We start from the raw sequence: 17,238 nt of genomic DNA on the forward strand, positions 1-17,238 counted from the left end.
CCTGTTCCCAATGTCTCACTCGCCTTGCTTGGTAAACCTCCTAATACTGCTTTGCCCTTCTATCATGTGCTCTTTTGCCTGGTAATTCTGTCGTTAGAAAAAGGCAGTTTGCTCTCTGACAGACAAATCATGAGGTCTTAGAAAATGTGGAAAAAGTAGGGATGGTCACACCCCTCCCTTTCCACTGAGGTAGTCAATTTTGTCAACATCATGGAAATAGTCATCTCAGTTCCATCCCACCCTCTCCCTCAAAATACAAAAGAACTATCTCTAAACAATGACAACACCGTAACATCAAACATCTTCACATTCTGTAAACTGCAACGAAATGCATCGGCTGCATTCACACAAAAGCATGTGCATCATGTTGAAGGCCATACATTCAACTCTGTCGTGAAATAAATATATAGAAAAATGAGGTTAAAACAAACAAAACAAACAAACAAAAACTCTTCTTGCTATGGAAGTAGCTAGAAGTGATGCTCCATTGCGTCCATCTTGGTCTCTCTGGCTCTTTCCTCTGAAACCTGTTTTGCCCATCCAAGGCACCATGGTTGGCCTAGGGAAGAGGCACTGGGAACAGGTCATTCTTTGCCCACGCTTGTCTTGCAAGAATGCAGCACCACCTTAAAGAGGAGGGGCAGCTGCTCCAGGGGCACATTCACCATCTTTCCTGGGAACAATGTAAGAAAAGAGAATTAGCAGTGGTTGCTAGTTGGAAGGGTGTGTCTACCTCCTTTTGGGTTGGTAAAGGGAGACCTTTACCTTGTTGAGTGACTGAGACAAGGGTAGTGCCAGGATCATCAGAAAGGTCAGACAGACTGGACTAAGGTCCTGATATCCAGACCCTGGATAGCTCAGGGAGTTGAGCAATGGTGCCAACTCATAATCATTGCTTCTAGTGAGGGAATATGTTGTGCTAAGTGTTTAAATGCATTCTATAAGTTAATTTTCACAGTATTTTTCTGTGTGATAGGTACTACTGTTTATTCTGTTTTATAAATGAGAAATCTGAAACTGAGAAGTATTCCATTATTCCTAAATGCCCCTAAAAACTAAAATACCAAGGTAAATTTATATCTACTTTTGGTAAATTTTCTAGCTAGCATTCTACAGAACACCCCCCTCCCCCCGCTCCCAGAATAGTATAATAGGTCAATAAAAGCAATGGGAGTGGGGAGAAGTAGGCAGTCCACAGAGGCAAATACATTTTGAAATATTCAGGGTTAAAAGTTATATAGGTTTCTTCATTGAAGGATTCTCAAGAGCATCTAATGTACTAACATACTTTGTAAATATCTTAAGGCTGTGGTTCGTCTTCCTGAAAATACCTTAGAATCAGCTGGAGAACTTTTAAAAAAGGAATAAAAAATATATGTCTGGACCCTACACCATACCAATTAAATCAGAATCTCTGAGGAAGAATGCAAGCAATGATAATTTTAAAAGCTTTCTAGGCAATTTTTTAAAATACAACCAGGGTTGAAAGCCCTACTCTATAGATTGAGGGTGGGGTATAATTATTAACTTTAAAGTTCACAGAGCACTTGATTAGTATCTCCGGTTCTACAGAACATAGTTCTGAAAGTGCTAGGACTTAAATTAGGACCTCTGGTGGTGCTGTAAGATTGGTGGTTTAAACCTACCAGCCTCTGAACAGGAGAAAGATGAGGGTTTCTTCTCACGTAAAGATTTACAACCTCAAACACTACACACACAGGGACGTTACAAGTTGGAATTAACTCGATGGCAGGGAGGTTTTTTTTCTTTTTGGTTTTAAGTAAAAATACCCCTAAAATTTAAATAATTTCATTTCAGTTCACAACTTGTCAGGTTGAGAACTTTTTCCTTCAAAAACTGTATGGATGAAATGGATGAACTTCACAGAACAATGCCAATCTACAAGTCACATTTCTGAGCTGCACCTCAGTAAGTTGTTGTTGTTCTGTGCCGTGGAGTCGGTTCCGACTCATAGTGACCCTGTACAGGGCTTTCCGAGGCGCTAAATCTTTACGGGAGCAGAAAGCCTCCTCTTTCTCTCGTGGAACAGCTGATAGTTTCGAACTGCTGACCTTAAGGTTCGCAGCCTGATTCGTAACCACTAAGCTACCAGAGCTCCTTAGAAAAGCTCATGTTGGTTGATTATGTGCCGTGGAGTCGGTTCTGACTCATAGCGACCCTGTACAGGGTTTTCTGAGGCTGTAAATCTTCATGGGAGCAGAAAGCCTCATCTTTCTCCTGTGGAACAGCTGGTAGTTTTGAACTGCTGACTGTGAGATTAACAGCCCAATTCATAACCACTACGTTACCAGAGCTTCTAAGTAGGTAATTATAAACAAGAATCTTTATTAAATGATGGAAAGTAACAACAACAAAGCCAGGATTTTATATTGAAATTTAAATGTTAAGGAACACAAAGAGGCCAAGAGCAGCAAAATAAATAACTCCTTTGCAAACCTGGAACTTTCAGAATTATTGTAAGATATTACTTTATATAAATGATCTTTTTAAAGTGTATAGGCAGGTCTATGAAACAAAGCTAATTTAAAAAATTGGGGTATAATTTACATACCATAAAACTCACCCCTTTAAAATATTTAGAACTCAGGGCATGAAATTAACTTGAGAGAGTCTGAACCTCTGTGTTCCCTCCCTGCCACCTGTGATTAAATGACATATGACCCTAAAGGTACCCTGCAAATCATGAGTTCAGGAAATATTAGATTTTCCTCCCCATAAAGAAAACACAAATTTCGTATTATAATAGAACTCTTCTGAGAACAGGTAGGTAATTAGAGGCCTGATGACACTGCTTGTCTTGCTCCTTTTATAAGGTAAGAGAAACAAGGAAGGGCTGAAAGGGACTCAGAATGTTACCTGCAATGTATCGAATCTCAGGCAAGCACATCATGAGGTCAGGAAAGCGGTTTGGCTGATGTGTATACTTATATTCAGTGAAATCCTGGCAAATGTACCAATATCGCTTGTTCAGCTGTTCTAGCTGTGAGGCACTGGTCAGACCCCTGATATCTGTGAAAAAAGAAAAACCATACATGAGATGGGAGGAGCTTTTTAATGTGAAAGAAATACCAATACCAGCTTTTTAAATTCAATTCAAAGTTACTAAACACTGTCACAACTGGGAATATTTTTTTCCTCTTTCTTGTAGGAGAAAATCTCTGAAACAGGAAAGACAAATAAGATAAAAGGGGGAGTTTTGATAAAATTTTGACAGAGCCCCAGCACAGAGACTGGCAAAAACCAGACACTAGTGAATGTTGAACAAATGACTGAATAATCTACCTTTCCAAATGCATCCTTCACAGTATCTTTACATTGTCCTTGGCTGGAGCCAATCAGGAACTTTGCTGCTATATATACACACGATCTCCTATGGACCTCTGGTCTTACTATATTACCTGTGGCCTGTACCATTCCTCCATGTTACATATATGATGCTGGTAAGTGCTAGCGAATCAGTTCTGACACATAGCAACTCTGTATAGGGTTTCCAAGAAGTGACTGCTGGATTTGAACTGCCAACCTAGCAGTTAGCAGTCTAGCACTTATCCTACAGTGCCACAGCAGGACTCCATTTGATTTATCTGCATGTGTACATATTTCTATCTACATACATATACAAGAGGGATTCAAAAATTTCATGGACAAAATGAAATTGAACTTTTTGAACACCCCTCCTATACACACACATATGTATATCTTTTTAATTATAGAATATAAAGAATATTCTATATGTAAATCTTATGCAGCCTAAGGCCCAATTCATGTCTCCTCTTTCATCTGAGGTTCCAGTCATGTGTCAAGTGCCATTGGAGTAGATATTTCTTGAGGTCAGGGGTCTGGAGCCTAGTTTATTTCAATGTCTTTAGAGCTCAACATAGGGCCTGACCTAGGGGAGGGACATAGACCATTAGGTAATTGCATGAATGGCTCAGAGGAGGAGGTTTGACCAGCGTAAGGAGAGGAGGTTTGACCAGCGTAAGGGCAAAGAGGAGGGGATCAAGAGTTTCTGGATAAGGAAACTGAACATAGGAAGACAGCGCTTTCAATGCCACAGGCAATAAAATAGCTCAGTTCCACTCTGAGAGCAGAGCACTCATATGCTACTTTGGAAAAAGAATACAAATTCTCCTTCATACTCTGGTTACCAGTAGCTACCAAGTGCCACTTTGCAGGTAATGTTCCACATAAATCACATCCAACACTTCTAATTAAAAGACAAGCTTGGCTCGCATGTGCAAAGCGTGAGTTTTTGTACACCCCCACTCTGCTCTTGAGGGGCCGTCAGAGCCACTGCCAGTCTGTCACAAAGGTCTTATCTCCAATAGTTTCATCAGTCACTCTGCTCTTCTTTAGTCACTGGTAAACTTGGTACATATTTTAAATGACGCATGTACTGTCCTTGGTGTCTGTGTTTAAATGCATTAAAACTGACTAAACAAAGTGAATCTTCTTCCTTCCTCTATGAGTTACAGAGATTGTGGCATTTACGCTTGAAGAAACCCCAAAGCATTCCTACGCCATAGAAGAGCAGGATAGTAATCATGGGGAGCACAAGCCTTCCAAGTTGGCACCCACATAGTGTCTAGATTCTCTATGAGAGTCCTGAGGGAAAAGGGCCAAACATGTGGCAAAGTGCTCACTGGAAAAAAACAAAACTAAAAACAAGCCCCTTCTTTCCACCCTTAGTCACTCACCTTGATTTAGAAAGTTAATGGCTTTCATGCAAGCATATTCTTCATTGCTGACCTTCAGTTGATGGAACTTGTGATATAGGTAGATGAGCCGCTCAATCACCTCCATCCCTTCATCACTAAATCTGAGGAATGAACACAGCTGTTAACAGAGGGTTCTGATACCAGTGGAGACCAGAGAAAGGCAGTCAGAGGGCTTCTATAGCTCCTTAAGGCATCAAAGATAGGAAAAAGGCTGAGGCTGGGGAAAATGGAATCCAGAGCCATTTATGAAAGTCAGACACAGATCCATGGTTTGTCTATGCAACCTGCTGTTTTCAAGGTAAGGCAGAGTCAACCAAGTTTTGGTTCAAATCCAACTCCATCACTTCCAAGCTATGAGACCTTGGGAGGTCATTTGATCCCTCTCAGCTTTGGGGTCCCTGTCTGTAAAATGGGAGTGATAATGCTTACCTGGTTAGGGGAATAAGAACCAAAGGAAGTTTGGGATGAGAATGTGAAGTATGGTCATTAAGGTATTATTAGTGTTGAGACAGATGCAGCCTCCAGTAACAATGGCAGCTGCTATGGTGACTATGTAAGTGAGCCTCTGTCATAGCACAGAGAAAGCATTTTGTACTTATTTAGGTTCACTGTTTCCAGCAAGGCTGAGGTTTATGCACAGCAAAAGTTTATATTGGTATCCCTGAATTCAGCTTGGGAGTTTTCAATCTGACAAGTTGTGAACTGAAACAAATTTTAACTGAGCTGCCATGCCAACCTCTGTACTAGGCACTTTTTTGTGCATTATTTCATTTAATTCACTAAACTCCTGAGGTAGGTGAGATTATCACCGCTGTTCAAATAAGAAGCTGAAGTTCAAAGAAGGGAGGGAAATTGGTCTATAAGCATACAACTGTTCATTGGCAGAGTTAGAGATGGAAACCTGGACTAACTCCCCAAGGCCTTGGAGTTTTCCAATATCTAAGCTGGCACTCCATAGCACAGGAGACTAAAACCTGGCCATGATCTTTTCTTTGGGTTATGAGTGAACTCCTTAGGAGAAACCAAGTTTTAGGAAAGGAGTCCCAGGTCATACCACTCCAGGTATTTTGGTGAGGAATACTTCATACCAGAAATGGAATTAGCATCAAATCAAAGAGGCAAAGTCTTAAAGGAGAAGCAGAAGTGTGGGACTTTATCAAAGCTGGGGTGAGGCCTGGCTTCAGCCCTTCAAGGTCTACACGTGACAGTGGGCCAAGGAAAAATTTAAATGGGCCTTAGATGCAGTTCAGTGACAGAAGATGCTCAGTCCCAGGGCTGCATCTTGTAAACACATTCAGATCTGCGAGGTGCAGTCCTGTCCAGATAAGAAGATCCTGTCTGCATATGGTTCAGAACACCTGGGATGTACTTACTAATGTTTTCTGGGACCTACTGCTTTCTGTGATGACTTCAAAGACTTTGCTAAAGCACCATTTTCTGGGCAAGTGAGGCATTTTCTCTTCCCTGATGGTGCTGTAGGAAAAGCACTGGACCGATAATTATAAGATCAACAGTTCAAAACCACCAACTGCTCCGTGGAAGATAAGAGTGTCTCCTCCCTTAGATTTACAATCTTAAAGGCCCAGCTATGGTTATGGCAAGAGACACCTACACTTCTTTAAAACCAGGGGCAACCTCAGCAGTTAGTACCTGCAACATAGAGCTCTGCCTCAGTCTCATGGCAGGGCTTCCAGTTAGCCTGAACTAGGGTTTCTATTATGGAGTCCTGGTGTGGCACTGGACTGCAAGGTCGGTTTGAACCACAAGGTCAGCGACTTAAATGGGGTCATGATGAATAATGTCATATCACTGGATATACCTAATAAATCCATGAAATAGATAGCAATTATAATCCTCTTTGTTCACACATGGAAACTAAAGCCCAGAGAGGTTATTTACTATGCCCCTATTACATATTAGCCCTTTCATGTATATTGATAGTGCTGGTGTGGCACTGTGGGATAAAGTGCTGTATTGCAGGGTTGGTCTTAACCACAAGCCTGGAGGTTCAAACTCACCAGCCGCTCCTGGGAAACCCTATACAGGGTTACTATAAAGCAGAACTGACTCGATGGCCCTTAAAAACAATATAATATAAGTAATATCACCTTCATGTTAGATATGGAAGCAGGAGAGGTGACTTCAGGTTGCATAGTAAATAACTGGCGATGTGGTCAAAGTTTAAATTCAGAGTTTAAACAAAACACTAGATGCTGTTTTGTTTTAACTGGTGACTGGGAAAGTCTATCACCTACTACCACAGAGGACCTCAGGAGCTCTGTATTCCCACAGCACCTCAGGCCAGGCCTCAGCTTTGGGTGGGTTTTGTGTTTGCTGCAGCACACACAGTTGCTCCTTCTCCATGATGCTGAGTCTGACAGGAAGCCATGTACTTGGGAGAGAAGACCATGTCTCATCAGGGATCTTTGTTGGATACTTCTGTTCTTAAAGGGCGAAAAAAAAAAAAGTTCACTTCATATTCCTCTTAATATTTGCCTGATGGGGTGGTGTAGGGTGGGGATGGGAAAAGGTTGGGCATAAAAAAGGAGGCTTCAAAGGGAGAAGCAGAGTTAGCATTTGTCTGGTGGCTGAACAGTGTAACAAAGATAATGCTCTGTCCCTTAATCAGCAACCTCTTGCCCCAAGTGTTCACTCTGGCACAGCAAAATGTGCAGGTGTGTGGCTATCAGCCAGACCCCTAGCCAGAGTGCCAAATCTCTTCTAGGGCAAATTTTGACCTGAGACACCTAAAGGCATTCCCAAGTGCCTGGCCAGAGCATATACCCTAGGTCTAAGCTTTTTCTTGGGGATAGCACATTTTCTCTTTTTCAAATTTCCCAGGGAAAGCAACCATCATGAACCCCCGAAAGTGGAGAAGGGCTGGCAGCCAGCCAGCAGCCCCACTCAGCTTCCACTAGTCTGACTACGTAGCTTTCCTCCACACCCCGCATCCCACCCCTTGATAAACACAGTTGTTCTCTGTTCTACAGGACCGTTTTCTCCTGCAGCCGTGCCTCCTCCACATCTGCCCACTCCACAGTTCCAACACCCCTGTATTCCCTGTCTACAAATTATCAGTACTCAAGCCAGAAAGCTGGACAAACACACCCATTCTTCTTCTAGGTTCCCATTACACAAACATGTTAGGACAAGGAAAACATTCCTGCCAGGATCCCCCAAACCACTGGACCATTCAGTCAGCAATTGAAGTTGACACTATGTAAATTATGTCCCATTAAGGGGGCTGAGAGGTCTAGTTCTGTCTTTTTCATTCATCTGAATGCATATACCCCCAGAGCAGCCATCAGCTACAAAATGAGAGGAACTGCCACTTCAGCACCCATGTTACAGAATCTAAGACTGAAAGTCAGACTAAAAGCTCTAGGACAAATCCCAAAATGTCAAGCCACCTGAGAAGGCTCTGGAAGAATAAGAATTTAATATATGGTAATAGTGGAGGCCATGAGTGGTGCAAATGGTTAATGCAATTGACTGCTAACCAAAAAGTTGGAAGTTTGAGTCTACCCAGGGGCACCTTGGAAGATCTACTTTTAAAAAATCAACCACTGAAAAATCTATGGAGCAAAATTCTACTGTAACATACAAGGGGTCACCATGAGTTGGAGCTGACTTTACAGCAACTAAGCTATATAGTAATGGTAAAGAAACTGGTATTAGGTACACAGCAGTCCCAGGGGATAATCTTAACTCTATCACGTTCTAATTTTGTAGTCTGGAATTCTCAGTTCTCTAAATCTCTAATTTCACTTCTGTAGAACAAAGAAAATATTAGTGCCAGTCTCACAGGGTGGCAGTTAAGTGCCATCGAGTCAGTTCTGACTCATAGCGACCCTGTACAGGGTTTCGGAGGAGCAGTTAATGGGTTTGAACTGCCAATCTTGTGGTTCGCAGTCCAGTGCTGATGCTACAATGCTACACCAGGAGTCTCATACGGTGGTTGTTATTATTAAGTGCTGTCGAGTTGATTCCGATCCATAGTGACCCTGTATAGGGTTTCCAAGGAGCAGCTGGGTGAGCTTGAACCACCAACCTTGCAGTTCAAACAACTTTGCAGTCCAGCGCATCAGCCCACAGCGCCACACCAGGACTCTATTGGGTGGTAGTGAGCACTAAACAAATAATATATGTAAAGTATTTAATATAGACTTTGGCACAATAAATAAATGCTATTATTATTATCAATATCATCAGCATAATCTCTTCTATTATTTCAGCAAAAAGGAAAGATTTCATGGGTTTCCTGAACCTTATAGCAAGGGTCTAGGCCAGGAGGCAACTTTCCAGAGACCCAAAAGAAATGGAACTAGTGCTCAGGAAATAGAAGTGTCCATTAAAGCCCTTCTAGTGCAAGGCCTCTTCTCTTGAGAGTGAAGAAGTCTTGATTAGGTCCAGGAGCAGTCACTGGCTGGTGCTACAATCTGCTTTAAATCAAATCCACCAGGCTCACTGTCTGATAACAGACTGATTAAGGAAAATGGGCACCATAAATTTGATTCAATATTTGAGACGAGAAAAGAAGATGGTCATATATCATCTGGGAAAAGCCTTTTCATGACAGCAGAGACTTACTTGCACTCAAGAGTTGTGAAAAGTAAAGGCATTTTAGGGAAGTGGGAGTAATGCAGGAGCAGGAATGGTGGGAAAGAGCTTTGGTCAATTACAATTTACACACCCCAGGTTTCTAACAAAGCTGGGGCTGCTTTACAGAGGTGAACCTGACTCTAGAGGTTCTTGTACTCCCATTTCCTATTGTCTCCTGGGGAGTCTTCACATGCAATTAAAACTCAACAGAATCCAAACCAATTTCAGTGTGGCCCATTTCCCATGCTGTCCCTCCCCAGACTCCATTATCATCATTAAAAGAATTAATACCCACCTTGCTGCCTAGACCAATACACCAGGAGTCATCCTAACGTTGCACTTAATGTCCCATTGACTTTACCTCCTTGACACCTCTTAGCTTTATGGTACACTTTCTATTTCCACAGTTACCACGCCTTGTTCAGGTCTAGTTTTCCTTTACCTAGACTATGGAACAGCATCCTATGCATCCATCCAGATCTAGCCATCTCCATCGTGAACATTACAGCCAATAGGGATCTTTCTAAAAAATTGCCTATGATGTCATACGATTTACACAATAAACTCTATAGACTAGCATTTGAAGACCTTTATGACTTGCATTGTCTGTCCCTTCCTCTCCAGACATTTCTCTCTCTCTCATATACATTCCCTCTGTACCTCAACAACACAGGTGGATTCTGGTTCTCTGAATACTTGAGCCATGCAGGATATCTAATTTCTCCAGGACTTTTTCTTATCTTCCTGTCTTCCTCTTGTTTTCTACAATCTACCTAGAAAATTCCTACTTCAAGTGTCCATTCCTCTGGGAAGTATTCCTTGATTCTGCAAATAGAGGCAACTCACTTCCTGTTCTTTGTTTGTACAGTCCCTCATATACTCCTCAACCTCCATCATTACTACTTTTCATTGTGCTTTTATATCTGCTTCTACGTATTTGCCTCCCAAGCCTCTAAAAGTCAAGAAGAAGGAGTTTCAGGGTTAGAAACCATGTATGTATTATTTATGACTCCAGCAACCATCTCCCTGACAATATCAATAGATACTCAGTATGTGACCATGGAATCAAACCTAATATGTTGAAGTTTTTTCATCTTTCCATTCAAGGATCCTATAGTGGAGTGAGAGTTTTACCGACAAACCCATTCTTTATCTGTAGAACACAGTCAGTAGCAACATGTGTTCTAGAATTAGTGTTGTACAACAGTACTTTCTGTAATGGTGGAAATGCTCTGTATATGTCCTGTCCAATACAGTAGCCGCCAGCCACATGCAGCCTAGTGACTACTATACTGGACAGTGCAGCTCTAGTTCCTCTGGCAGGTAGTCTTCCTAGCAAGTAAAAATTGCCACAATAATTCAGCTTTTTACATACCCCTGCTTTTGAGCCCTGGTAGCACTATAGTATAAGCACTGGTCTGCTAGCCACAAGATCAGCAGTTCAAATCCTCCAGTGGCTCCCCAGGTGAAAGTTGAGACTGTCTGTTCCTATAAAGATTCTACAGGGTCGCTATGAGTCAGAATCAACTTGATAGTAGTGGGTTTTGTGTTTGTTTTTTGCTTTGGTCTTGGGGCTTACGGGACCAGCTACAGTGGAATGGAGTACCTATGGGGCTCAAAGCCATAAAAAACCCTGTACTTCCAATGATCCCTGCCTACCTGTAAAGAGCCTGAGAAAAATCTATCAGTCTAGGATGGACTGCTGGGCTCCCTAGGCTAGCTCCGCAAATACTGACAACATCACAGCAGGCTGACTATTATCTAAACACTCTGTTGGCCCAGAATTACAGAGTAGGAGACAGGAACTTGATGGAAACAATGAATTAGAGGCTCTGGACAAGAGGTTAGGTCACTGGAAAAGTCAAATAGCTCTGTTTATAGGACAAAGTGTCAGATGAGTTCAAAACACTGTCATTTATATAGATCACCCTAAAGCCAATAAGCATCATTAATAAGGAAACACTAGAAAACCAGGGAGGAAAGTCAGCACCCAGACTCCTCTCTCCCTCAGCTGTACAAAGAACCCTTGAGCTTGATCTGTGCCTTGTATTTATGTAGTGACTGGGTGTCAGAGAGGAGATGCACCCCAGTTGTGTGTAAAGAAGCACAGGGATGGCTTTCATCAATGGGGCACCTTTTCTTTCCTCCTTTTTGATGCCCTGGAATCCCATGTCTTCTATTATTTTATACTGTTTAGTAATGGTGGTTTCCTAAAATACCTATCTGAATGTTATTTAAGCTTTATAAGACGTCTCATGTGGGGAAGTGAGGGAAAAACAGCAATGAAGCTGTAAGCTAAATCCAACCACGTTCAACAGACTCCTGTGAACCCAGGTAGAGACCTGGTTGGCCAGCAGTATGGCAAGATCTGGGGACTCCTGGGCCCAGAGTCAGTGACACAGCCACAGATGACTGGAGTGGAGAATGAAGCGTCCAGCTGATAAGAAGAGAGGGCATATGCACAAGAACACCCACACTTGCAGATAATACCCACTTGACCTGGTTTCAATGGCTGGATGATCAGAACTCATCTAGAAGAAGACAGAAGAGGCAAAAAAGAGTAATCTGATACAATTTGATGAACTTGATCTACACCTATGGATGCAGTAGCTCAAAAGAGGGAACAAATCTTTACAGGGAGGACCATTCCCAACCCCTCCACACACAAAGTAGACAGACTGATGCAGCCCTGGAGGCACTCATACTCATATCTGTGCCCCTTCCAAGGAGAGGTGACCCAACAGAATGCGGAAATCACCAAGCAACATTATTAATATCACAGGCAAGTAAAATTTTGCTGAAGGTAATTCAAACATGACTGCAACAGTACATCAAGGAACCGCCAGAAATTAAAGCTGAATTTAGAAGAGATGTAGAACGAAGGATATCATTACTGATGTCACAAGGATCTTGGTTGAAAGTACCTAATACCAGAAAGATGTTTACTTGTGCTGTATTTACTATGAAAAGGCTTCTGACTGTGTGGATCATGATAAGCTATGGATAACACTGCAAAGAATGGGTATTTCAGAACACTTAATTGTCTCATGAGGAACTTATACATTGACTTAGAGGCAGTTATTCAAAGAGAACAAGGGAATACTAAATGCTTTAAAACTGGGAAAGATGTGCACTAGGATTAAATTCTTTCACTACACTTACTCAATGTGTATACTGAGCAAATAGTCCAAGAAACTGGATTATATGAAGAAGAGTGTGGCATCAGGATTGGAGGAAAAATCATTAACAACCTGTAGCAGGTAAATGATACAACCTTGCTTGATGGAAGCAAAGAGGACTTGAAATACTTACTGATGATCACAGGGTACAGTTTTCAGCAAGGATTGCAGCTTAATATAAAAACAAAAAACAAAAATCCGCACAACTGGACCAATAAATAACACCATGATAAATGGCGAAAAGACTGAAGCTGTTGAAGACTTCGTTTTGCTTGGATCCACTATCAGCATTCAAGAAATCAAACAACATATTCAATAAACAAATCTTCTGCACAAAACCTCTTTACAGTGCTCAAAACCAAGGTTATATAAGGTGTGCCTGACCTCAGCTATGGTATTTTAAATAGTTTCATAGGCATGTGAAAGTTGGACCATGTCTAAGGATAATCAGAGATGAATCCATGCATTTGAAGTATGGTGTTAGAGAAGAATACTGAAATTACCACACACTTGCAAAACAACAAACAAATCTGCCTTGGGAGCAGTACAACCAGAATACTCCTTAGAAGCCAGGATGGTGAGAGTTCATCTCTCATACTTTGAATATGTTATCAGGACACAGCAGTCCCTGGAGAAAGACATCATGCTTGGTAAAGTAGAGGGTCAGCAAAAAAGAGGAAGACCTCCAAGAAGATGGACTGACACAGTGGCAGCAGCAATGGGCTCAAATCTAACAAAAATTGTGAAGATGACAATGGACCATGCAGTGTTTCATTTTGTTTTGCATGGGGTCACTGTGTGTTGGAACCGACTTGACAGCCCCAACAACATCAACAATACTGGAGGTTCTGAGCATGAAATGAGACAATAATATAAACTCCCTAGCCCAGTGCTTGGTCCACAAAAGGTGTCTAGGTTTCTTAACAGGATTATTACTCTAGCTGAGAGCCTCTCACATTTTAGGCAGTTTAGCTTTTTGGTTTTTCCAGGTGCGTTACTTTACCTCAGTGATGCAGATGTAATTTTAAAAAGAGTTTAGCACTGTGCTGAGCTGTACAATATTATTTATTCCCCACAACTCCCTGGTTGGGGCGTTACTGACCCCATTCTATTAATTCAGAACCTGAGGATCACAAACTTGCCAGGTCACAGAGCTAGTCAGTGGCAGAGTGAGGATTCAAATCTAGGCTTGCATGGCTTTAATGCCCATTCTTGGGAATGCTAGTAAACCTGACTTACAGGGATGATGATGGTTTGGTTGCCCAAGATTTTGTCCCCAGCCTGCAGCCCTCACCTGTGTAGTTCTTCATCAGAGGGTGAGTACTTGGCAGTGACATCAGCCAGCTCTCCAAAGATCTGCTTGCTATAAACAGTGAGGGAGGATAGGAGGATTAACTCTTGCCATGTGGAGCTCAGGAGGCATGTGTAATCCTTGATAGAGAGCTCGCAGAAGAAAGGCAGTTTCTTGATCCAGGCAATCTGTCTAAAGAGCAGCTCATCGGCCAGGCGGCAAAGCAGGGCAAACAGTTCTGCCTGTGTCACAGCATATCTGGGGGGGTAGGGATAGGGAAAAGTCACTCCCATTGGCTGGAGGGTGAAGATAGAGGCATAGGCAGAGAGTACTCAAAGGGTTATGGCAGTAGGCTCCTTGCCATTGACCATGGATCTCAAGCTCCATATCCAGGCTTCTGATAAGGGGCAGAAGTGAAGCCAATAGTTGCTCCTCAGGGATGGAGGAGCAGGTTTGGTGTGAAACACTTTCTTAGGGACAAGGAGACTCATACATTTGTATAATTACCAGGAAATATGACTTTTTTTTTTTTCTTTTTGTCAGTGTTCTCTACTGTTCCAAGTCTTAAGAGAAAATTCCCTGTCAATACTCTCCTAGTCTTGTCTATGACAGCTCTAATGGGGTGGATCCTGTGGCACTACACAAGACATGGTATAAAAAAGAGCTTCTAGGCCAGATGACTGACAAAAATGGAGACTGGTCAGAGGCCTTTCCTGCTCTCACTGCACCCCCTGGTGGCAAGAGTTCAGGAGACAGAGTTGCTCAGCCTTTCCTCTATTCTACTGCTGAAAGCAGGGCATTTTGCATCTCGGGGCTTGAGGTCACTGACTTAGGGATCCCAGCTTTTTTCTCCTCAAGGTCCCTTGGCATGACTCTTCCCCAACTCCTATGCTCAGATTTATAAAGGTTTTATGGGACCTTCTTGTGGGTGGGTGTTTGAATCTCTTGTTGTGAAACTAGAGACTCAGGTAAGAAATCTCATGCTATCTTTTGGAGGTCTAAGCTTAATAACAATCAGTCTATGCTCCAGGCCAAAGGTAATGGGTGGGCCTGAGGCTGAATTATTATCTGAGGTAGAGTCTACTGAGCAATAAAGTGTGTATTGGCTGGGGACTTGAATGCTTTATAAAAAGCTTAGACTTGATATATGAATATTCCAGGATGTACCCCTCCATCTCTAGCATAGAAAAGCTTAACCTATCCCAGGGCTGGGAACAAAGGTCCTTCAATCTCAGTCTCATAGGATTTGAGACTCAAAGTGACCAATCAGAGCACGGCTCACTCACCCATCTTCGATCAACATAGGTGTGCCCAGTGGCTCCAGGTCTTCAGCTGACACCAGCTGATGAATCAAACTGTATGACTGGGGATCCAGACTGCGAGCTTGTGGGGGCAGAAGTGGCGAGTGGCCAGAATAGCTGAAAAGGTGCGGTATGTATTGATAGTGTGAAGGCACAGACATCCCCATGTATTGCTCCCTGAATGCCATAAATCCATTTAGCTCCACAGACCTACTGGAAAGAAAAGTCTCATGTCAAACAGAATCATGGCAGGGCTAATGCCTACTCAAAAGGAGCTCTGGTAACGTAGAGGTTATGAGTCAGGTTGCTAACCTCAAGATTAGCAGTTTGACACTACCCTCTGTTCCACAGGAGAAAGATGAAGCTTTCTGCTCCCAAAAAGATTTACAGCCTCGGAAACCCTATGCAGGGTCACTGTGAGTTGGAACCGACTCCATGGCACACCAACACCACCACCAATGTCTATTTCAAAGGAAATGAAACAAGAGGTGAGTTCAGGTGTTTTGTCTTCCTCAAGCCAAGGGATATAGTTAGTGGCCAAATGTCTATCTCCCCTACTAAATTCTAATCTGTGAGAAAAAGACTGTGTGGGTATGTATATGTGTGGCTTACCACACCGTGCCTGGCAGAGTGGGTACTGAATAAATATTGGTGAAATTATTTGTGCAATTGCCATAGCTAGAGTTTCCCATGGATATTGATAGACTATAATGACAAAGGTGGGTGTATTATTTTCCTGCTAGGAAAACAAGGTAAAGACAGTCTAAATACCTTGTCAGGCCACAAAATAGCAGTGAATGTGGCATGTGACAATTTTTTGAACAAAGGCTATTATGGAATATGAAGAGAAAGAGTCTTATCTCTTCTTTCTTAGCAAAATCGAACATTATCAGCTAGTTATATATATATGCTGTTGTTAAGTGCTGTCAAGTTGGTTCTGACCCACAGTGACCCTGTATAGAGTTTCCAAGGAGTGGCTGGTGAGCTTGAACTGATTCCTTTAGTTTTTACTTACATGTATCTTTTATAAAAGGAGTTGGCAAACTATGACCCACAGGCCAAATCCAACTCATTGTCCCTTTTGGTAAATAAGGTTCTACTGGAACATAGTCACATTTATTCATTTACATACTGTCTATTGCTGCCTTCACACCACAACGGTAGGACTGGATGGATAGTTGCAACCCATACTTCATGGCCTGTAAAATGTATTTATTATCTTATAGGCCTTTACAGAAAAAGTTTGTCAATCCTTGTCCTGTAAAAAAGGAAACTTCCCCTGGTAAGCCAATCACTCAAAGGAAACACACTTAGCTATTTCATACCTAACAACTTAAGAAACATGCTTGAATCAATGATGTCTAAATTGGTATTCCCTGGTAGCAGCTAATTTGACTGGCTTAAAAAGCTTTCCTTATTTCTTAAAATTTATAAAGTGAAAAACCTGATTCTTTTTGAGGAGGAGAAACTACGTATTAATTCAATATTGTTTATGTGGCTTTTCTAATTTCAGTGATATAGTAATGAGGGAAAAGAGCTAAACTTAAAACGATATTCTGTTAAATGAAAAATGTTTGGGCATGGTTAACAGCTATAGCGCTTTATCACTCTGCAAAGAGAATGCAGACATTTTCAAGGTCCTTAGCATAAAGGTGGCGTGGAAATTCTGCTTTGCATCATCCTGACCTTTATCCCAAGAGTCTAAGGGAGCAAGAGTACCAAGGTTGAGATAGCCTGGAAGAAATTCCTAGACCAGAGGTTTCTTCATGGGTCCACTCTTGGGTCAGCCCCTAGGTAATGCTGGACTTTCCTGAAAGCTGCTCACCTGGAGGACAGTGTGGAGCCTGGTGAGGGCTGGTTGCTCTCTGAAGCCCTGTTCCCAGGGGAACTGTGATCGCTGTCACCATGGTTGCTCCAGTGATTGGCCTCTTCCTCAAACTCCTGTCCAGACATGATCCTTTCGATCTCCTCCTCTGATATCTTTGACAAGAAATCAATACATGTTAGAATGGGTGTTCAATCTCTGTTCCTCAGGCCACAGAGTTTATTCAATCCTCACAGAAATTCCCAAGACTCTCTATAGAAACCCAAATTTCCTGGCATACACCACCATACTCCAGCCTGTC

At 42.2% G+C, this 17,238-nt stretch overlaps 1 protein-coding gene across 4 annotated transcripts in view; it reads right to left on the reverse strand.

Annotated features, from left to right (window-relative positions):
* Positions 1-299: 299 nt before the first annotated feature.
* Positions 300-17,238, reverse strand: part of NR6A1 (nuclear receptor subfamily 6, group A, member 1) — a 316,947-nt gene continuing 300,008 nt past the window's right edge. The window contains exons 5-10 of one of the 4 annotated variants that reach the window (XM_006834756.1): positions 16,938-17,092; positions 15,098-15,325; positions 13,815-14,069; positions 4,719-4,840; positions 2,878-3,030; positions 300-673 (exon numbers count right to left, since the gene is read on the reverse strand). In XM_006834756.1, the coding sequence (XP_006834819.1) occupies positions 585-673; positions 2,878-3,030; positions 4,719-4,840; positions 13,815-14,069; positions 15,098-15,325; positions 16,938-17,092 (1,002 nt within the window). In that variant the 3' untranslated portion in view covers positions 300-584. The remainder of the gene's footprint in view (positions 674-2,877; positions 3,031-4,718; positions 4,841-13,814; positions 14,070-15,097; positions 15,326-16,937; positions 17,093-17,238) is intronic. The other 3 variants (XM_006834757.1, XM_006834754.1, XM_006834755.1) reach the window with 3 other exon arrangements.

Source organism: Chrysochloris asiatica, unplaced genomic scaffold (genome assembly GCF_000296735.1).
Source record: "Chrysochloris asiatica unplaced genomic scaffold, ChrAsi1.0 scaffold00014, whole genome shotgun sequence".
Classification (NCBI taxonomy): Eukaryota; Metazoa; Chordata; class Mammalia; order Afrosoricida; family Chrysochloridae; genus Chrysochloris; species Chrysochloris asiatica.